This window comes from Neoarius graeffei, chromosome 11 (genome assembly GCF_027579695.1).
Source record: "Neoarius graeffei isolate fNeoGra1 chromosome 11, fNeoGra1.pri, whole genome shotgun sequence".
NCBI classification, from domain to species: domain Eukaryota; kingdom Metazoa; phylum Chordata; class Actinopteri; order Siluriformes; family Ariidae; genus Neoarius; species Neoarius graeffei.
Window position 1 is genome coordinate 77440257 of NC_083579.1, and position 23844 is coordinate 77464100.

A 23844-nucleotide genomic window follows, 5' to 3' on the forward strand; every position below is an offset into this window, starting at 1 on the left:
AGTGTTCTCCTGATGGTGGACTCATGAACATTAACATTAGCCAATGTAAGAGAGGCCCTCAGTTGCTTAGAAGTTACCCTGGGGTCCTTTCTGACCTCACTGACTATTACACACCTTGCTCTTGGAATGATCTTTGGTGGTCGGCAACTCCTGGGGAGGGTAACAATGGTCTTGAATTTCCCCCATTTGTACACAATCTGTCTGACTGTGGATTGGTGGAGTCCAAACTCTTTAGAGATGGTTTAGTAACCTTTTCCAGCCTGATGAGCATCAACAATGCTTTTTCTGAGGTCCTCAGAAATCTCCTTTGTTTGTGCCATGATACACTTCCACAAACGTGTGTTGTGAAGATCAGACTTTGATAGATCCCTGTTCTTTAAATAAAACAGGGTGCCCACTCACACCTGATTTGTCATCCCAATGATTGAAAACACCTGACTCTAATTTCACCTTCAAATTAACTGCTAATCCTAGAGGTTCACATACTTTTGCCACTCACAGATATGTAATATTGGATCATTTTCCTCAATAAATAAATGACCAAGTATCATATTTTGTCTCATTTGTTTAACTGGGTTCTCTTTATCTACTTTTAGGACTTGTGTGAAAATCTGATGATGTTTTAGGTCATATTTATGCAGAAATGTAGAAAAATCTAAAGGGTTCACAAACTTTCAAGCACCACTGTATAATTGCATGAAAATTACCCATAGTTTATACTGATTGTTTTAATAAAGAAATGTTGTATATTGGGCGGCACGGTGGTGTAGTGGTTAGCAGTGTCGCCTCACAGCAAGAAGGTTCTGGGTTCGAGCACAGTGGCTGATGGGAGTTTGGAGTTTGCATGTTCTCCCTGTGTCCGCGTGGGTTTCCTCTGGGTGCTCCGGTTTCCCCCACGGTCCAAAGACATGCAGGTTAGGTTAATTGCTGGCTCTAAATTGACCGTAGGTGTGAGTGTGAATGGTTGTTTGTCTCTGTGTGTCAGCCCTGTGATGATCTGGCAACTTGTCCAGGGTGTACCCCGCCTCTCACCAATAGTCAGCTGGGAAAGACTCCAGCTTGCCTGCAACCCTGCACAGGATAAACAGCTACAGATAATGGATGGATGGAAGCCTCAGATGCATTATTCCTCATATACCATGTCTACTTGTCAACAATGGCAGACATTATTTGTTAAAGAACAACACAATATAATTGTAATCTATATATACATACATACTGAATGTTGAATGTCCACAAAACAAGTCAGTCACTCCTATCACTATCCTGTCACTTACATTTTAAACATCTCTCTCTATTTTACATTTGACTGTTAAGTGGTGGCACTGGAGACTCCTTCCATAAATCTTAAACAGATCTTCTTCTTCAATAAATCTTAACTATCAAAAGTCCGTTCCGTGCCAGGGCCTGATCTTCCCAGGCAGTCTCCTGTCCCAGTACTAACCAGGCACTTAGTGCATTGGGCAGCGCCGATCTCCATTTACAGTGGTGCTTGAAAGTTTGTGAACCCTTTAGAATTTTCTATATTTCTGCATAAATATGACCTAAAACATCATCAAATTTTCACACAAGTCGTAAAAGTAGATAAAGAGAACCCAGTTAAACAAACAAGACAAAAATATTATACTTGGTCATTTATTTATTGAGGAAAATGATCCAATATTACATATCTGTGAGTGGCAAAAGTATGTGAACCTTTGCTTTCAGTATCTGGTGTGACCCCCTTGTGCAGCAATAACTGCAACTAAACGTTTCCGGTAACTGTTGATCAGTCCTGCACACCGGCTTGGAGGAATTTTAGCCCATTCCTCTGTACAGAACAGCTTCAACTCTGGGATGTTGGTGGGTTTCCTCACATGAACTGCTCGCTTCAGGTCCTTCCACAACATTTCAACTGGATTAAGGTCAGGACTTTGACTTGGCCATTCCAAAACATTTACTTTATTCTTCTTTAACCATTCTTTGGTAGAACGACTTGTGTGCTTAGGGTCGTCGTCTTGCTCCATGACCCACCTTCTCTTGAGATTCAGTTCATGGACAGATGTCTTGACATTTTCCTTTAGAATTCGCTGGTATAATTCAGAATTCATTGTTCCATCAATGATGGCAAACCGTCCTGGCCCAGATGCAGCAAAACAGGCCCAAACCATGATACTACCACCACCATGTTTCACAGATGGGATAAGGTTCTTATGCTGGAATGCAGTGTTTTCCTTTCTCCAAACAAAACGCTTCTCAATTAAACCAAAAAGTTCTATTTTGGTCTCATCCGTCCACAAAACATTTTTCCAATAGCCTTCTGGCTTGTCCACGTGATCTTTAGCAAACTACAGACAAGCAGCAATGTTCTTTTTGGAGAGCGGTGGCTTTCTCCTTGCAACCCTGCCATGCACACCATTGTTGTTCAGTGTTCTCCTGATGGTGGACTCATGAACATTAACATTAGCCAATGTGAGAGAGGCCTTCAGTTGCTTAGAAGTTACCCTGGGGTCCTTTGTGACCTCACCGACTATTACACGCCTTACTCTTGGAGTGATCTTTGTTGGTCCACCGCTTCTGGGGAGGGTAACAATGGTGTTGAATTTCCTCCATTTGTACACAATCTGTCTGACTGTGGATTGGTGGAGTCCAAACTCTTTAGAGATGGTTTTGTAACCTTTTCCAGCCTGATGAGCATCAACAACACTCTTTCTGAGGTCCTCAGAAATCTCCTTTGTTCGTGCCATGATACACTTCCACAAACATGTGTTGTGAAGATCAGACTTTGATAGATCCCTGTTCTTTAAATAAAACAGGGTGCCCACTCACACCTGATTGTCATCCCATCGATTGAAAACACCTGACTCTAATTTCACCTTCAAATTAACTGCTAATCCTAGAGGTTCACATACTTTTGCCACTCACAGATATGGAATATTGGATCATTTTCCTCAATAAATAAATGACCAAGTATAATATTTTTGTCTCATTTGTTTAACTGGGTTCTCTTTATCTACTTTTAAGACTTGTGTGAAAATCTGATGTTTTAGGTCATATTTATGCAGAAATATAGAAAATTCTAAAGGGTTCACAAACTTTCAAGCACCACTGTACATCACCCTCAGTCTCTCTGTTATTACATAGCTAGGGTTACAGTTACAGTGGGGGCCAGTCTTCTGGTAACCTCGAGAGTTTGACTCCCTACTTGCATCTGTATTGCGGTGTGCCTTGCCAGATGGCAGTACGAACCATTTTGATAACAGCCTTTGGTATGACCTGACCGTGAGTAGAAGTCATGATCTCCTGGTGGAGGGGCAGACACGCTAACCACGAGGCCAACTCACAGTAAATCTTAACTATAGTCAATATAATATAGTATATTTATTCTTTGTTAAAGAACATTCTGAGATATGGTTCTTGTCAGGCCATATTAAATTTAAAACAAATAAATAAATAATTAAAAAATCCCCTCTGACATTCCAGTCCCCGAGAATTACTTGTCGTTGTTATAGAAATGATCGTAGTTTAAAATTAGTGCATTAATACAAACCAATGACTTACCATTCAGCAAGCACTACAGTCACAGCTGCTGATTAATTAACACTTTTTGATCCAGCACTAGCGTAAACGTTTGCTATATTTCTGGTTTAATTAATTTGTTGTTTGTTTCATTTAAAGCAAAAGAATAAAAAATTTTCATTCCGCTGTGAACTATCATCACATTTAATTATTCTCAGCACAGTTAGTTATAAATGTGTTGCCAATATACTTGGTGGATAAAGTCATTCACTGAGAGCAATCTTTAGGAACTAAATTATGTCCTGAAGCGGAGAAAATGTAGTGTCTCTATTAACTCTCTAGCTAAACTATACATGCACCTATAATACCAGGACTGTTATTTTGTCATATGTTAACCCCGTGCCTTGGATGTTCTCTGTACTTGGGCTGCTCTCCTTTTCTTTTTTTTTTTGTAGTAAAAATAGGTACTGGCGGCACGGTGGTGTAGTGGTTAGCGCTGTCACCTCACAGCAAGAAGGTCTGGGTTCGAGCCCCGTGGCCGGCGAGGGCCTTTCTGTGCGGAGTTTGCATGTTCTCCCCGTGGGTTTCCTCCGGGTGCTCCGGTTTCCCCCACAGTCCAAAGACATGCAGGTTAGGTTAACTGGTGACTCTAAATTGACCGTAGGTGTGAATGTGAATGGTTGTCTGTGTCTATGTGTCAGCCCTGTGATGACCTGGCGACTTGTCCAGGGTGTACCCTGCCTTTCACCCGTAGTCAGCTGGGATAGGCTCCAGCTTGCCTGCGACCCTGTAGAACAGGATAAAGTGGCTAGAGATAATGAGATGAGATGAGAAAAATAGGTACTACTACACAACCTGTCATGTTTGTGATTCATTGACATCCTCCTCTTAAAGTGGCATAATATAAATTACAGAGGGTCCTTTATTGACATCCTCTTTTATTAGAATGATATCCTTGCTTTTAATTTTAAGTTCAGAATGAACAAACATTGTTTTCAGTCTTGAATTTCACATACACTGCTCCTGAAAAATCAAAAGTTGTGCCAGATAAAGTGCCAGATTTGTGAAGCTCTATGGACTCAATCGATGTGAATGGAGGCACGGTGATGGCAGAATAGTAGTGAAATAGGCTGTAAATGAAGCTGTTTGTGTCTCACTTCGCCTCCACATTAGCCAGGTGAATGATTTGACTGTACATGTAGTGTAAATGAGCTCTAATTGGACTCGTTTGTCACGGTCCCCTGAGCAAGGGCGTGGAGACGAAGCAGAACTTCTGTATCAGCTAGAAAGGACCATCTCATGCTGAGAGAAAAAGGTGACTGAGAGGAACACATTTGCTGAGTCTCTGGAATAGCAAGGAAGCCATCTGCTACATATGGACTAACAGCGTACGTGAGTGTGTGTTATACCTGTGAATGAACTGATTCTCTTCTAGGTACTGGCAGCCACGTGCTATGTCTCTGGCTATGTTCAGAAGGTCCACCATAGTCAGATTGGAAGGAGGTTCCTGAGAAGGAAAAAAAAAAAAGAAAGCTTGGAAGCAAAAAAGCAAAACAGGAAAACTGAACAGATGGCCTAGTAGTGAGACTCGCATAAAGACATATGGTGTAACTAAGGATAAGGCTGACCAACCAAGCAAGGGCTACAAGTGCATGTGTGCGCGCATGCATGCTCACCGGCCTGGGTCTAGTCTCCCTCAGAAATGTTTTGAGGTCTCCTCCAGCCATTAGCTCCAGCAGAATGAATCGAGGAAGAGCCTGTAAACTCACTCCTATACACCGGACAATGTTCTGATGGCTGAACTTACTGCCAAAGGAAATGGAGGTTATGAAAACATATAAAAGGAACACTGTTTGTCTTTGGACAAAGAAGTGTGTCTTTACGAGTACCTGATTATGAGCGCTTCCATCAAAAAATCTAGTTCATCCTGCTCAGAGCACACCTCAGGAAGCGTCTGATTAGAAACACAAATGCCAACAGAAATCACCTCAAAACACTACCACCTGCTGTCTTTTGCTCACTCTACATAAATGAATGCTATCGGGGTTTTTTTTTCCAAGAAAGGGTAGAGTTTTGCATATAATTCAAGCTTACCTTGACGGCTACTTGCATGGGACTGGGCTCTCCTGGTATTCCCACAGCGAGACCCTCATAAACCTCTCCAAAGGCACCATGGCCCAAACCCCTACAGTACACACATCATATGCATTACAGCTGATCTACATAGCTAGATTCCACCAGATTTACAACAGCACTTATATAAACAGTATTTGAATCAAAAGTCAAATAAATGTTAGCTAAACCTCAACTATGTTTCTATAACAACAACCAAACCTTAGAAGCTTACATGTTAAAATTCAATGCTAGTGACTACCAAAGAACCCTTAGGCAAGGATTTTAATCCTCAACTGCTAAAGACAGACCTTGCCTTTTTCTTTCCTTGCACTTCCTTTCATCCATTTTACCCTACATCTTTGAATAAACTGATTCTCTAGTAGCTACTTCAAGCCACAGGTTATATTTCTAGCTACGATGACAAGGCCCACCACACCTTCCTTGCAAAGTGGTTAATATTGTACAAAGAAAGCATGTATTTGGACTGAACACTAGTTCAACATTCGCTAACCTTGTGAGTGAGATGTTGCGGCGTGGAACTTCCTTCAGGTCATTAAAAGAGGCTGTCTTTCCAGCGAAGCAGTAGTTGGGATTGTAATCAGTCATGATGGTGGAGGCTCTCAGCTTGCTCAGCTTGCAGTCTGGACTCTGAAGCTCCAGCTGAATGGACTGTAGCTCAGTGTGCTTGCGTCTGTACACTGTACACACAAACATTCCCAAGATATCAAGTGAGTGATGGCCAATTGTTGGCCTGGAAAGTTGCAGAAAAATATGCACCAAGTCATGTTTGATGGGACAACAAGTGTAATGTCATCAGAAGGTAGTTTTCTACGTAGGTAGTACAGTATTCTTGGACAGCATTTACACAATCCAGAAATAAGGAATGTCCTAAGTGGAAAGTGGCCGCCCTCTTTATTCTGACCTAATTTGAAGACCTCACTCATACCCTTCTCTGGGTAGGCATTTCGGCAATTTTGGTTTGGGGAAGCCATGGTCTAATGGTTAGAGAAGCAGCTTTGGGACCAAAAGGTCGCTGGTTTGATTCCCTGGACCAGTAGGAATGGCTGAAGCGCCCTTGAGCAAGGCACCTAACCCCTGGCTGCTCTCCAGGCTGCCCTCAGTATGTTGTATGTCGCTTTGGATAAGAGTGTCTGCTAAATGCTGTAAATGGAATGGTTATCAGACCAGAGTTCTATGTTGATAATGTTCAATCTCTAATCTTTTTGTGGTTTTACAGGACCAAAAGTGATCCAACAGATCCTAGGTTTGGGGTTCAATCTTGACTTTGGGCTACTATCTTGGTGCCAGGTTTTGCATGTTCTCCCCATGTTCTCCAGTTTCTCCGGTATCTTCTCATCTCCCAATTCATTCAGGTAAGTGGATTGGCTAAGCTAAACTGCCTCTTGTTGAGAGTGTGTGTGTGTGTGTGTGTGTGTGTATGCATAGTGTCCTGAAATGGACTTGTGTCCCATCCCAGGTGTATTCCAGCCTTTCTTGGATAGGCTCCATGACCCTGACCTGGATAAAGCAGTTACTGAAGATGAATAAATGAATAAAAGTAATGCTGCTGCCCAGTGAGGTTAATAAAGCAGCTAGCTTTAGAAAAAAACCCAAAAAACAAAACCCTATTTTCTCATATGCTATGCATTAGCTGGACATACAGCTGGATCATTCTGAGCTAAATGCTAAAATGGCACACAACAATTAGATATGCTTGGTTAGAAGTGGACCATGTGCCTACCAGTGTTGTAGTCGAGTCACTAAACCTCGAGTCTGAGTCCAGTTTCGAGTCCCCAGTGTTCAAGTCCGAGTCAAGTCCAAGCAATTAAAGGAAATTTCGAGTCAAGTCCACTATTGATCAGAGTCAAGCCTGAGAACAAGACTCTAACTGCATCATCTGATGGTGGCTGTTGCTGCCTTTATGTGAAAGCGTCTCTGCTACTGTGTTGGACTAACGTTACTGCTCGACTGCCCCATTTTAGTTAACAGGCTACAGATAAAAAGCTTGTTCATCACTCAGCAAGCCCCGCCCACTATCAACAGGGCAAATAACATGAGAGAGGGTTAACACTAGCTAGTTCATCACTTAGCAAGCCCCACCCACTATCAACAGAGCAATGAACATAGCGTGTCACTTCCTTCTCTGGGTGGAGTCTTACCAAATGATGATTGAAGTTTGAGGTTGTCCCCGTCGTCTCCTCGATAGTTCTTCTACATATGGAACACATAGCAGTGCATTTTTTCCCACTGCACAAGAAGTCTGTATAAGCAAAGCGGACAATCCTAGCGGCGTCTCTCCAGGCATTTTAGCACCATGAACGTTAGTTTGTTCCTGAACATGACGTATGAACAGGTGACTGTGCATTCTCTTGCACCAAATCAGTATACAAATGAATGTAGATATAAATATCTTATGCCAAATTATTATGGCATGTTACAAAAAATAAAGAAGAAATCCGAGTCCTCGTCTCCAATTTATGAGTCCGAATGCAGTTAATGTATGAATCCAAGTCCAAGTCATCAGTGCTCAAGTCCAAGTCGAGTCACGAGTCCTTCAAATTAGGGCACAAGTCGGACTCGAGTACTACAAGCCTGGTGCCTACTTGATGGCTTCGTGGTTGTGGTTACGGTTCTGAGCTGATAATTAGAAATTTCAGGTCTGCCAGATAACCTCTTCTGGACACTTGAGAAAAGTCCGAACCGTCAACTGTTCTGCTCAGCTGTAAGTCATTTTGTAAGTCATTATAACAAGGAGAATGTGTGATATATTCTTCGAATAGCTCATGCTCGGCCACATATTTTGTCCCTAATGTTAATAACAGTAAGTTAAATGAAATACAGGGGAAGGGAAGACATGCATTAGCATAACTCATGTACAAAACTATGCAGTCTTGTAAACACCTTGACACAAACGTGTAAACAAAAAGACACAAGCATGTGTGTGTGCTACACCTTCACACTCATCCACATAATGGAACCTTGGTGGCCCTGACCCTCAGCTGTAAACACATTAGCACTAGCTGCAATAGTGATTTATTCACAGTTTGGTAATGGACGAGGCTTGTCAGAAGATGGCAAACCGGCCATCCGTCATCACTCTGTTTAATTCATCAATGGCTGATCGCTACTGTGTGCTGCATGGACAGCGCTGGCAGATGTGATGTGATGGCTCAATGTGTGTGAAGGTGTGATAAGGCTGTGCTGAAACACACGTCTGCACACACACACACACCAACATGATGTGGTGTGAGTGATTAGTGCAGTTCCACCTGACATCCAGCTGCACTCATTAAAAATAAGAGCTTGTGCAGAGATGTCATGTGCAATCATTTTTTATTTTGAGGGCTTGTTAGGGATCTTGTCCATGTGTCTGCGGATGTGTGTGGAGATCCGAGTGTGCTATTTATCCCCTTCCTTCTTGGACATTTATGTATCCTCCTAGTTCAGAACTGAAATGCTTACACCGGCAGTTTTTTTTTTGTTTTCTTAGATATCCCCAGACACTGCACATATTTATATCCATAGAAGATGAAAATGAAGATGCTGTTTCTGAAGTCTCTGGATATCCATTTGGAATTTGAAGTGCATTGAGATTCAAGATTTCCATGACGTCTGCAGTAAAAAGCTTTGAAAACATCTATCATGCATCACAAAATAATTTTAAAAAATCCGAGTATGCATCCTACATTCAGGTGTCATTTAGGAAACATGCAAAACCCATTATAACATTCATTATTTTGGTAGCAGATGTCATTCTAATGAGGAAAATGCAGATGTAACCTTCCTGAGAAGCTGTTCCTGCTGGTTATTCATCTAACAGTTGATTTCCACTTGATTCACTTTTCTGCTACAGTAAAAAATAATCCCACCTGAATTCTCTCAAGACTTGCAGTTTCCCCCAAACCTTGTATATATATGTTGATTTTTTTTCACAATATTTGTCTTTTTTTTTTTAGTATAATGTACAGAATCCGACCACCCAGTGTTTACTTAGAAGTGGATGGATTCCTCATTTTGTCGCAGGAAGTTTTTCTTTGTCCCGGTCACTTCGAGTAGATTTAACCCCAAATTTCTTTGTCTATAGATAAAAGCACTATACATTACATAACAGGCATTTAGCAGACGCTCTTATCCAGAGCAGCCTGGGGAGCAGTTAGGGGTTAGGTACCTTGCTCAAAGGCACTTCAGCCATTCCTGCTGGTCCAGGGAATCAAACCAGCAACCTTTCAGTCCCAAAGCTGCATCTCTAACCATTAGACTAAACTAGAACTGTGAGTAAACTCACTATAGAATATCCCCCGCTTACGAGCCTGCCCACATATATCGCCATATGTAAGGGAATAAGTTGAATTATCTCCCCTTTGAAACATCAGACTGGGATTATTTTCCTTCATGCACATCTTCAGGTGGTACACTGCAACTCTGTAAAGTTGCATCAAAATCTATCAAACCATTTAGGAGGAGTTGCGCTTACAAGACGCATGGACAGACAGATGAACGGATGGATGGACGGATGGACAGGGTGATTCCTATATGGGTGTGTGTGTGTGTGTAATAAGTTTACACAAATAAACTTAGCCGAATTACGTTGCAACTTACTGATCATGACTCCAGAAACTGCCAACAACAGAGCTGCAATGAGTGCTGAGGTTCCTACAGAGAGCCCCAATGCCAGGTGAGAGAGAGAGGGCTGAAGGAGTACTGATGATGTATCTGGAACACCACACACACACGGTTGGTCAATATCCAAGTTTAGTCATTTCTCGCCACTGTTGTACTATTGTGGTGCCCACATGTTCAACAACTATCTGTATTTTCTGAATATTTTCACGTTTAAAAAAAAAAAATTCAGACGTCCAAATTTTTGTAAAAAGTTGTCCTAAAACTTTGGCAACTTGTCACACAATGTGGGAAATGGCGTCATAAAAAATTTGCGATTTTATCATATTTTCCTGTGATTTGAAGTAGAGGTCTGCGCGGGACAGAATTTTCAGTCCCGCTCCCGCAAAGAATTATGATTTTCAGTCCCGCTCCCACCCGTGCCTGCCATATTTTGTCCCGCTCCCGCCCGCATGATGCAGACGTTCGCGTTATTTCTCACGAAAGTTCTTGTCATTGGCTTGGGGAATTAAACATGCTGAGCTTAGCTGAGCTCTCCACTGACCGATCCTTCACCTAGCGCACATAGCGAGGGTGCGCGTTGCCAGGCGGCATGCGCAGCTGACGGTTTACAGAGATACCCATTGTGAGCTTCACTAGAGGAGCTCTGCTCTTCTGCCATGATCGGCGATCTCAAACACGGAAGAGCGGAAAGGAATCGGAAACGTACGTGAGATTAGACCACATCTGCAAATTTAGGCATCTTAAAATGTTTTTATTAATGCCAAATAAAATATCCAGCACAAATTATATATGATAGACATAAATTAATAATTTATACATTTTACAACCCCGATTCCAAAAAAGTTGGGACAAAGTACAAATTGTAAATAAAAACGGAATGCAATGATGTGGAAGTTTCAAAATTCCATATTTTATTCAGAATAGAACATAGATGACATATCAAATGTTTAAACTGAGAAAATGTATCATTTAAAGAGAAAAATTAGGTGATTTTAAATATCATGACAACAACACATCTCAAAAAAGTTGGGACAAGGCCATGTTTACCACTGTGAGACATCCCCTTTTCTCTTTACAACAGTCTGTAAACGTCTGGGGACTGAGGAGACAAGTTGCTCAAGTTTAGGGATAGGAATGTTAACCCATTCTTGTCTAATGTAGGATTCTAGTTGCTCAACTGTCTTAGGTCTTTTTTGTCGTATCTTCCGTTTTATGATGCGCCAAATGTTTTCTATGGGTGAAAGATCTGGACTGCAGGCTGGCCAGTTCAGTACCCGGACCCTTCTTCTACGCAGCCATGATGCTGTAATTGATGCAGTATGTGGTTTGGCATTGTCATGTTGGAAAATGCAAGGTCTTCCCTGAAAGAGACGTCGTCTGGATGGGAGCATATGTTGCTCTAGAACCTGGATATACCTTTCAGCATTGATGGTGTCTTTCCAGATGTGTAAGCTGCCCATGCAACACGCACTAATGCAACCCCATACCATCAGAGATGCAGGCTTCTGAACTGAGCGCTGATAACAACTTGGGTCGTCCTTCTCCTCTTTAGTCCGAATGACGTGGCGTCCCTGATTTCCATAAAGAACTTCAAATTTTGATTCGTCTGACCACAGAACAGTTTTCCACTTTGCCACAGTCCATTTTAAATGAGCCTTGGCCCAGAGAAGACGTCTGCGCTTCTGGATCATGTTTAGATACGGATTCTTCTTTGAACTATAGAGTTATAGCTGGCAACGGCGGATGGCACGGTGAATTGTGTTCACAGATAATGTTCTCTGGAAATATTCCTGAGCCCATTTTGTGATTTCCAATACAGAAGCATGCCTGTATGTGATGCAGTGCCGTCTAAGGGCCCGAAGATCACGGGCACCCAGTATGGTTTTCCGGCCTTGACCCTTACGCACAGAGATTCTTCCAGATTCTCTGAATCTTTTGATGATATTATGCACTGTAGATGATGATATGTTCAAACTCTTTGCAATTTTACACTGTCGAACTCCTTTCTGATATTGCTCCACTATTTGTCGGCGCAGAATTAGGGGGATTGGTGATCCTCTTCCCATCTTTACTTCTGAGAGCCGCTGCCACTCCAAGATGCTCTTTTTATACCCAGTCATGTTAATGACCTATTGCCAATTGACCTAATGAGTTGCAATTTGGTCCGCCAGCTGTTCCTTTTTTGTACCTTTAACTTTTCCAGCCTCTTATTGCCCCTGTTCCAACTTTTTTGAGATGTGTTGCTGTCATGAAATTTCAAATGAGCCAATATTTGGCATGAAATTTCAAAATGTCTCACTTTCGACATTTGATATGTTGTTTATGTTCTATTGTGAATACAATATCAGTTTTTGAGATTTGTAAATTATTGCATTCTGGGGTTGTATTTTAAACACGTTTTTAGTTAGCGGGACTGCAGCTTATCACCTCTCCCGCCCACTCCCACATTGTGCACTCCCCCTCCCGCCCGCGCCCGCAATGAGCTTTCAAAATTTGTCCCGCGCCACACTGCTTTGCGTCGGGTCCCGCGGATCCCACGGGAGTGCAGGGCTCTAATTTGAAGTCGTCTATCAAATTTCTTTTTTTTTTTATAACTTTTTATTCAGTATTTTCAGCATAATACAGTATGGAACAAGCAAACAATAACAGACTGACAAAGAAAAACAATCGTGACCAGTGTCCTTAATTGTCCATTGTGTCCCATGTTCAGGAAGTGTCCTCTACCCCTTTGATATCGGCAGTCCATTCCTCCCATTTTCTGGGGAAGATTGTTCCTCTGGACCTCAGGCAGGATGACATCATCTCCACTGCATAGGTTTCTTTAACTCTGTCCATTCACTGATTGATGCTTGGGGACTCAACCAATTCTTTATAATTTTTTAACAGGCCATTAGCAGTATTTTATATACTGTAGATACCAGTCTTTAAAAAAAAAACACATCATCTTTTAAAACACACAAGTACAAGACCAATGTTCTCCCCAGAGCACTTTTGCGTGTCGGGCCCGACACATTTTAATTTCATGCCGACACACTTTAAATTTGCCAGCACATTTTATTTTTTCCTCTGACACTCACTGAAAAATCACGTCAGATTTCTGCCTTGCGATGTTTGGGGCATATTTTGAAGGAAAATCAGTGTTTTGGGCCGATTTGCTGCCATGATGCACTCAGGCAGACCGGAAATACCCTGGGTAAGCGCGGCAGGTGAGCACCCTTGCACTGATGTCACATTTACCTTAGCAACCGTTGCTGCCCTATACAGTAGTATGCCTGGGGGACGTCTGTTGCTGTTGCCTGAAGAAAACTACAGCTAAAAAAGCTCTGCTACCGGATTACTTGGATAATCTTAGTCAGAAAGAAGCGAAGGATAGATATACGCAGAAATTAGAGCTTATTAGTGATTATGATCCGTATAAAACTCCTCGAAATGACTGGAGTGACGGTGCAGATTCGTGGCCTAGCGTTAGCATTAGCTACACGTTGGAATATACCTTTGTTTTCCTGAAGATTTCCGACATGGAAGAACAGTTTAAAAAACTACAAAAGCAAGAAAACTTTCTTTGCGTAAAGAAATTTTCCCGACATCAGCTTTTGGAAACAGAATGTTGCGAAAGCCAAAGCATTTACTCTCAGAGGACTCCGACCTGAACTGTGGGCTGGATGGTATTCCCTCCCGGCCCTCCATGTCTCAACAACACCAAAGACATCTAGTTACACAGCTATCTGCACTCCATCATTTATACAGTGACGCTTATTATTGCTAAAGCAATATCTGAAGCGTTATTTTTGTAAAATAACAAAATATCTTGCTCTAGACTTTCAACCAATATTGTAAGATTTTATTTTAATTTTATCTAATATTGGATGTTACAATAATTATATTATTAATTAATTAATACAATAATTACATGCACTATAGTAGCAGTATTATTGCTCAAACGTTGTTAATTCTAAGGTGCTTTTGGTGTTTGAAGTATTAAGTAGGCTGAAGTATAAAGGGCATTTGTGCAGGAAACGCAGTCTGTAGGGGTATTATTATTAGTATTTTTTAAATGTATTTTTTATTTTCTAACTGCAACCAGAAGTGAACAGTAACAAAATACATTTACTTGAGTACTATACTTAAGTACACTTTTTGAATATCTGTACTTGGGTATTTTTTTTTTTTTTTGGGGGGGGGGGGAACTTATGACTAACTTCACTACATTTGAAAGACAAATATTGTACTTTTTACTCCACTACATTTCTGCCAAGGTCCTCTTTACGTGTTACTATGAAGCAGGTTTGAAAGTGGATGTTTTTTTCTTTTCTTTTCTAACACGACTTTTTATGGATTTGCCTGCCAAGTTGCCATCGCCTTGTCCACGGCTAATGTTAACACATAGCTAGTTAACTTGGACACTGTTAGTTAGCATATGAAAATGAAGTTACGCTAACATGAATAACGTTAACTTATCTGAAGTCCTTTCAGAAATATGTTTTAGCATAATCTTGCCAAATAAACAGAATGTAGAAATCTTTCTTTTCTAGTAGCATTAGCTACCCAATATGATTTCGAGTTTGAAAAGAGTTTGCTAGCATGTCAGGAGGAATTTCACTGACTAGCTCGCTTAACGTTAAACCACCATGAGGCACAGCATGCATTCATTTTGTGAATTCACATTTCTGTCTTTGGTAACGGCATTAGGTTTTGTAATCGTTGTGGCAATGATACAATGATGCGTTGACAGAAAATGTACTTTTAATACTTAAGTATTTTTAAAAGCAAGTACTGAAGGTTACTTTAACTTAAGCAAAAATTTGACTGCAGAACTTTCACTTGTATCGGAGTAACATTTGACCAGTGGGATTTGTACTTTGACTTAAGTAATGAAGTACTTTGGGTACTTTGTCCAACTCTGACTGCAACAGAACTCATGTAACCCCCATCCCCCATACTCTCCCCCCACACGCCTATGTACTCGCCACCCTATGGGCCACGCAAAAGCTAGGGCTTTATTTTAATTCTGGGGAGAACACTGAAGACCTCAACATTATTAGGAATTTCATATCCCAAAATCTTTCTTCGAGTTAGACATATACGTATTTCCCCAAAATATTTGGATTTTTGCGCATGACCAAAAGATGTCGTTGAGATTGGCGACCATGTTTCCGCACCGCCTCCAACACTGTTCCTGTGACTGAGATATGGTAGTTTACTTTTAAAATCTGGTGTAATGAAGAAACAGATCAATTTTTTTTTTCCAGCCGAATTCTCGACACTTCTTTGAACCTGTGGAAGAATGCTGTGTGCGCCACACTGAACTCCAATCCTCCTGTGATCTTTCTCTGTTTATGTTTAGTTCTTTCTCCCATTTTGTTTTAATGGATCCCATGTTATTCCCGTTCTGTTTCTGAAGGCCCTGGTTTCTGTTGGAAATTATTTTCTCATTCTTCTTTTTATAGGCTTCACTCATAATAGCCATCACTGCATTACCCTCTCCAGATAATGGTGGCTTTCAAATCTATAGCTAATACGAAGAAAACATTTGCACTGCAATTATATTACATACAAGTAGATATTTAATGTAGTTGCTCTTTTTCTGGGTCTGAATCTCAAACTATTTTCTCTTAGATGTTTTGTGTTCTGTAGGAATCCCCAAAATGACAAAATATATTTGATATTTTGGGATTATTTCTTATTATATATTTTAGTTGTTATTTCATATTTAAATGAAAGATTTTCTTTAGTTCTTTGAAAGTAAAAATAATTTCGTGTTACCTTCCGCATCTATCATGGAATGTCCCTTTTAATTTTTCACTTTCTTACTCTTTTCCTGTTTTATCGATTCCGTTATGTTTAGTCATTTATCTATTTCCTATTTTACTCACACAACATTTTCAATTTCCTCATCATATTTGGCCGTGTATCATTTACCAGGCTGTACTGTATCTAATGCATCATTGACAAATACTTCATTTTTTTGTTATAGTCTCAGGTATAGGGGATTACATTATTAAAGCCAATAGATATCAGTGAGACTGTAGCCAGGTAAGTCAATTTACTATCTGAGTGACTTTCCACTGTCAAGAATAATAACGCTCAAAATCAGGCAGCAAAATGTGTGTATCTCTATGAAGTATAGCTTTATTAATGCTGTGGGATTACCAGCAATCATCTGTACTTCTTATAGATAGTCATTCATGCAATATCAGACAAATGGAGTAGATCCAGACCCCTGAGGAATGTGCACAGTATATATTTGGTGTTGCAGGATATTATTAATTGCTCTTTAATCCCCATATCATTAATAAAACACAGTGTTAGAGCACGTTCTTCATGATTGGGTGCAAGCTGTGGAGACACAGTTTGGGCCAAATCTCAGAAGGCTTTCTGCTTCTGGCACAGAACATTTATTTGTCTAGATCTCTGAGGTCTGGTGTTATTGTGGAATTAATAAGTAATGTACCATCTAAATGTAATAATAATCAAAAAAATATACTGAGCGGCAGTTACAATTATCGATACCTTAATGGTTTTTTGGCCGTTGCAAAAGTAGAGAAGACGTTCAATACATAAATTGGGCATGAATAATTACTCAAACTTCCACTGGAAAAAAAAAAAAGAGTTGATTCCCGATTACTGAGTGTATCAGATCACGTGACACCGTTCCACAATTATCAATACCTTTGTCCACAGTTATCGACACCGTTCCACAATTATCGACATCCAGATGATTATTTATAAAAAAAAATAATTGGTATGTTGTATTACGTTAACAAAACATAGTTTTTATTTCAAATTTGTTTCACATAGACTTATATTTAGTACAAACTATCTTTTATATAAATAGATCCATGTCGGTGCTTATGTAAATGAGGTAGTGATTCTAATGCTTGTAAACAAATGAACTGATAATGTTTAACCTGCATCAGAAAATCTTTTTGTTCCACTTTCTACCCACTTTCTCAGTATTTTCATAGATTACATTTTGGTAATTGTTCGTTGTTGTTTGTATTAATTTCTAGTTTTGTAGTTTACCAATAAATGTCAACAGGCAATTGACATTGTAACCACATGAAAATCCAGGTCAAAGGTCCTAGCCATTCGCCTGGATCATCTGTTGACTCACTGTCCATCCATTCAGGAAAGTGTTAAGCCAGCTCAAACCTCAGAGGGCAGCTCACCCATGGAGGTATCATGCACCCGGTTAACATGCTCTGAACATCTTAGGAGGAAGAGGGAGGGCTTGTGCTTTTACCGCGGGAGTGCCGAACACCAGCTCAACCAGTGTCCCATCCGTCTGTCTTGCGCAGCTCCCATAGCAGGTCCAGCGCATCATGTGAATCCAGCACGAACATTCAATTCCAGGTCATTTAAGGTTCCAGTGCTGTTATAGCTGGCAAATTCCACACACATCCTTTCTGCTTTTATCGATTCAGGGGCAGAGGGGAACTTTATCAGTGGCTCAGTCACTCAGAGGTTCAACCTGCCTACAACCCCTCTCCAAAGTGCACTCAGCATTCAAGCTATTGATGGAGGACCCATTGGAGAGGGTCTAGTCACCATGTGCGCCACCCCCTTCACATCCAGGTGGGGGCGCTGCACTCAGAATTCATCTCCCTCTATGTCACTACAACGGAAAATAACAATATAATTCTTGGTTACCCTTGGCTTCAACTTCACGACCCCTTGAGCTCCTGGCAAAGTAAAGAAATCCTCCAATGGTCACCAGCATGCTTCCAGGGTTGCATAGCCTGATCACAAGTCAACATCTCATCTACCTCTGTGGAAAGCCCGCACCCGGACTCCCTTGACAATGTCCCTGAATGTTATCTGGCTTTCAAGGAGGTGTTTAACAAGGGAAAGGCCTGTGGGCTACCACCTCATTGTCCATATGACTGCACAATTGACCTACTGCCAGGTATGTCCCCGCCACAAGGGCATATATACCTACTCTCCCAAAAGGAGCATGCAGCTATGGAGGAATACATTCAAGAAACCCTCATGCAGGGCTATATCTGCCCTTCCAGATCTCCAGCTTCTGTATGTCTCTTCTTTGTGGAGAAACGGGGTGGTGGTCTCCAGCCATGTATTGACTATAGGGGACTGAATGAGGTGTTCATCAAGTACCCATGTCCACTTCCTCTGGTCCTGGCAGCCTTGGAGCAACTCAGGTCAGCCAAGATCTTTTCGAAATTCGACCTATGCAGTGCCTACAACCTTATCAGAATCAAGAGGGGTGATGAGTGGAAAACTGCCTTCAGCACTACCACCGGCCACTTTGAGTACCGGGTAATGCCGTATGGCCTTTCTTTGGCGCCTAGCGTGTTCCAGTGCCTGATTAACGGTGTTCTATGGGACATGCGAGGCAAATTGTTAGCAACCGGGGCTCTCAGTTCATCTCACACTTTTGGACATGCTTTATGGACAGACTGGGGGCATCAGTAAGTCTCATGTCAGGGTATCACCCCCAGTCAAATGGCCAATTAGAAAGAGTTAATCAAGAAACTGGGTGTTTCTTAAGGATATTCTGCATGCGTAATCAGGGGGACTGGGCACGCTTCCTCCCATGGGCCGAGTATGCACAGAATTCCCTTAGACACTCCGCAACCCAGTTGACACCATTTCAGTGCATACTCGGCTACCAGTCACCCTTGTTCCCCTGGGATGACACGCCAAGCCAGGTACAAGCCGTCGAAGATTGGTTTTCATGCAGCCAGACAATATGGGAAGATGTCTCGAAACCGTCAATGCTTGGTATAAGGAACATGCAGACAAACATCCGGCAGACAATCCAAACTTTTCCCCGGGCAACAGAGTATGGGTAGCAACTAGGAACCTGAGAGAACCCAACACCTGCAAAATACTTCAGCCATGATATATCAGATTCGTCGCATAAACGAGGTCTCGTATCATGTGGAACTCCCCCCTCACAGCAGATTGGCACCCACATTTCACATCTCCAGTCTAAAACCTGCCATTCCAGGCCCCCTTGCTGAGAACACACTGGTCCAGGAGTACCCAGCTCTTGACACAGAAGGTGAACCCATCTACCAGGTAAACAAGATCCTCAACTCTAGACGAAGAGGAGGGCAAGTCGAATACCTGGTAGATTGGGAAGGGTATGGCCCTGAAGAACAGAGCTGGGTTGCCGCCAAGGACATACTAGACCCACTCCTCAAGCAAGAATTCCATGCTCCTCATCCCGACAAACCAGCACCCAGAGGTAGGGGGTGTCCTAGGAAGACTGTAGCTCCTGGGGGTGGGGTGTGTGTTTGTCAATAAACTTGCTGAGAATGCTCTGACTACAAACATGGACACCTCAAACTACAATCCCCAAGGTTCACCGTGCCCTCTGTCTCCCAATTACTGAGTACAGCTGACACTCATTCTCCTAATCACCACTCTCCCCACTTAAGCCACTTTCCTGCACTACTCCAGTATGAAGTATCATTCTGCTCTACCAGTTCTTACCAAGCCTTGTTATTTCTGACTATCTCTCGATTACTGACTCTTTGCCTTCCCCTTCACGTTTTCACCCTTTTGTTTTCTCTCTTCTACGTTGTTCGCTGATCACCTGACCCTCGCTAGTTTACTGACCACGATTCCAGTCTCTCGTTTTGGCTTTGTTGACAGTTTGCTTCCCGCCTTCATCTGCACCTAAGTAAGTGTAAGTGCCTGCACCCTGACAGATCAGTAAAAACATGTCCATGATCTTTCCACCAAGCTTACCTGCGACGATAACGTCTGGGTTTTCTTCAAATTGCTGATCGTGCTAAAAAAATTCCATCTCCGGTAACAAGCTGTGTCATCAGACAACAAGATCAAAGGGCAAGGGGGGTCTTCTGGTTGATTAATTAACCAATAATAACTGTTGGAACTGAAACTCACCTTTGTAAAATTGTTTTTCTTTGGTAAATCTGAAAAGATGTCGATAATTATGGACTGTTGATAATTGTAGCCGCCGCTCTATACAGTATATAAAACTGAAAAACTAAACATTTAAAAAAAAAAAAACATTTGAAGCAAATCAAATTTGGAGAACAATTTAAAAGGAGTCAGACACATCTACTCTTTCCTTAATATAACCAATTAAAAAATAAGAATGATTCATCTTGTTACATCCAGTTTGATCATAAAATTTACTTATTTATTTAACTCACTCTACCTTGGTTTGTAGAGTTGACACAGGAGACACGGTCTGCAGCGAGGACGAGATCATTTTCACAGTAACATTCCATTCCCTCTGAAGTCTTGTGGCACTCTCCTGACTCACAGTGACTGCAGTTCTGCACTGGGTTGATGATCACCTCACCATCACCCTCCATGCCTGACATCAACGCCACATATGGCCAGAATGTTAGACACCAAAATGATGTAAGATCTCACATGCCTGGAGACACCACACTACACTGACTGTGTTACCTTTAAGTGCATCTGTGTATATCTCTCCATCTGGGCTGATAAAGGAGGATCCGTCCTCTCCATCCTGCTCAGGGTCATTGTCTACGGAAGTGCTGCCACCTATGAACCACAGAGGAGCAAAACAGCGCTGATGCAATGTGATGTAACAGGTTCCAAATGCTAGAATAAGATATAACACACTGCAAGCAGTTCAGGTCTGTATGATGTGGCATAAAGGATCCAGGAAATGATGTCGAACCTCTATAGCCACCTCCTCCACCCCCGCTGGTGCAAGCTCCTCCGCCTCCTCCGAAGCCACCATGAGTCTTCCAGCCCATCGTACGGCACGGATCTCCTCCCTGACCTCCTAAATTGAGGGGTTTCCCACCTTGAGGCACAGGAGCAGTATCATTCCAACCTCCACCACCACCTGAACATAAAAGAGGGCAACAGGTTTTAGAAATAAGGGTCTTTGAAGCATGTTTATTTATCTTCTTATTTCACCCCACTCGTTGTCTGACTGAGAATTTGCAATGAGCAGGTCGACTCTTTACACCTTATCAACTTCATGTCCTTTGCTTTCTGGTTTCAGAATTAGGTTTTTTGGTTGTTCTCATCATCCTATCTTCGAGAAGATGTTATGACACACTGGTTCGTGCATTTCAGAGAATGTCTAGAAGCAGAGCACATATTGAGGAGTCTGACGATGTCAGATTGTCTTGAGCTTATCTATAGCCTTCCTTCAGCTTCCAAACACAGACCATTATTTTTAAACCAAGAAAATACAAATAGTTATTCTGCAAGCCAGGCCAGACCCTCCCATTTTCCTTTCAGCTTTACAGTACTACATGGAGAGTTATGAACAAGACCACAGTCAGCAGGAGAGATCTAAAGCTTACCAGACAGCTCGAAATATAGATATGAAGTCAATAGTACTTGTGTTCAGTATTGTTTTTGTATGTTTGAACCTGTTTTAATTTGGACTGTGAAAACTGGCTCGGATTGGTGATGCATCAAGATTATATCCAGATTGTAATTTATCAGAACAATAAAGGTATAAATGCAACGTTTGTGCAATCAGACATCATATAGTCATAATTTGGATGTTTTATAAAATTAGGTGCCTTTAACTAATACTAAAACAGCATGAAAATAAATGAATGAATGAATGAATGAATGAATGAACGAACATTTATAGTGTGTTTTGTCTCTTGTGATCTTTTTTAAAATATTTATCAATGTCCTTAAGAAATCATTGCTGAATACTTTAATTATTTAAGAGTAGTAACTCATAAATAAGCATGTAATAATATACTGTGTAATGGTAAATCATGATACAAATTTATGATGATTTGAAACAATTAAGTTAAAAAAATTAATTGTGGTTATTATCGGGCAGTGTAACCTCATAGTTTTTATTAGCTCATCCAGCTGTAGGTCAGGCCGGATGAGTTTATGTGATCATGCGTCGTCCGTTATCCGTCCACAATTTACAAAAATCGCTACTCCTCCTATAGGATTGATCAGATTTCGATCAAACTCACATCCAATGTTCCCCATGTGGGTGTGCATAAAAGTTGTCAAGATGGTGGCGCCATCTGTCATATTTACGATTTTATGGGCGTCTGAAATTTTTGAGTGACTCATCACATTAAACGCTACTCCTTGTAAACTGCTGGGACATTTTCACTGAAACTCACCCAGAAGACTCTAAAGACATATTCCAACAAGAATTGTTCACCAGGTGGCTCCACCTGCCATGGACGAGGCTACAGAGGGGTCACGTGCAATTTCACAAAAATCGCTACTCCTCCTACAGGAGTGATGAGATTTCAAACTCACACACAACAGTGGCCGGTACGAGCTACAGCCTCATTGAAGCGATTTTATTCCTCGCTGTAATTGCGTTGTTTATATAGCGGAGGGCACAATAATGTACAATAGCGGCAATGCACTTGACTTCACCCTAAGCAGAAGTATCACAGCTCTAAAGCTGTGAAAACAACACAAACAGATCTAAAATGGGAAAGAGCTGTTGTGTGACTGATGGTACAAATTTAAGAAGACATCAGAGCTCTCTTTTTACAGGCTGCTGAAAGATAAAGAAAAGAGAAGCAAATGGAAGTAGTACAAATGTTCATAAAACTTTATGAAGAAAAGGCCTATTTGTTATTAACGTTTTTCATTTTTAAAAAGGAATGTTTTGGTTAATTGGCTGTTATATTTTATATTTATTTATGTATTATTACAACTTTTACAAATATGGGTAAATCATTATTGTTATTAAGCAAATGAAACAAAAGGGTTTTTTATTTAACAAAACAAATTTTTAGTTGATAAAGAATAGGAAAATAAATGTTGCTTTTATGGTAATAACATTTTTTTAAACTTCCATATGTGTGTCAGTCCACCAGATTTTCATCCCAAATGCTCAGATTATGGATTTTGAGTTCTAGCTGCTGCATGACACTACCAAGACTCTGTATGCAGGAAATATAAACCAAAGTGAAATTGGACCGAAGGAAGTGACTGTAAATCTGATGTGAAATCATGTGCATGCAACCCAAAATGGTCCACCTTCCAGTCAGAAAGCCTTCACAAATGTCCATGATGTTTCAGCTCGGAGGTCTAAAGTGTATTTCTGGACCAGAATGACACTACTTTTACTGTGGATTTGCAAACCAGCTATCCATCCATTATCTGTAACTGCTTATCCTGTACAGAGTTGCAGGCAAGCTGGAGCCTATCCCAGCTGACTATGGGCGAAAGGCGGGGTTCACCCTGGACAAGTCGCCAGGTCATCACAGGGCTGATACACAGACACAGACAACCATTCACACTCACATTCACACCTACGCTCAATTTAGAGCCACCAATTATTCTAACCTGCATGTCTTTGGACTGTGGGGGAAACCGGAGCACCCGGAGGAAACCCACGCAGACACGGGGAGAACATGCAAACTCCACACAGAAAGGCCCCTGTCGGCCACTGGGCTTGAACCCGGAAACTTCTTGCTGTGAGGTGACAGTGCTAACCACTACACCATCATGCCACCCACAAAACAGCTATAGATAATTTAATTTGATGCCTCATTGATTGGCTGGCACCATGCCAAATTCATTTAATTCTACCAATTATGTCAGAAAATTAGTCGCCGATACTCTAACATGGGACCAACTTTAACCTCAGACTCAGAATCAGTCAAGACATGTACAATG

The 23844-nt window shown here is 41.3% G+C and overlaps 1 protein-coding gene across 1 annotated transcript in view; it reads right to left on the reverse strand.

Annotated features, from left to right (window-relative positions):
• alk (ALK receptor tyrosine kinase) overlaps positions 1 to 23844 on the reverse strand; it is a 225471-nt gene that overhangs the window by 41089 nt on the left and 160538 nt on the right. The window contains exons 12-20 of the mRNA XM_060934731.1: positions 20885 to 21055; positions 20647 to 20745; positions 20390 to 20551; positions 10213 to 10326; positions 6125 to 6311; positions 5593 to 5683; positions 5388 to 5452; positions 5175 to 5304; positions 4908 to 5005 (exon numbers count right to left, since the gene is read on the reverse strand). Coding sequence (XP_060790714.1) covers positions 4908 to 5005; positions 5175 to 5304; positions 5388 to 5452; positions 5593 to 5683; positions 6125 to 6311; positions 10213 to 10326; positions 20390 to 20551; positions 20647 to 20745; positions 20885 to 21055 — 1117 coding nt within the window. The remainder of the gene's footprint in view (positions 1 to 4907; positions 5006 to 5174; positions 5305 to 5387; positions 5453 to 5592; positions 5684 to 6124; positions 6312 to 10212; positions 10327 to 20389; positions 20552 to 20646; positions 20746 to 20884; positions 21056 to 23844) is intronic.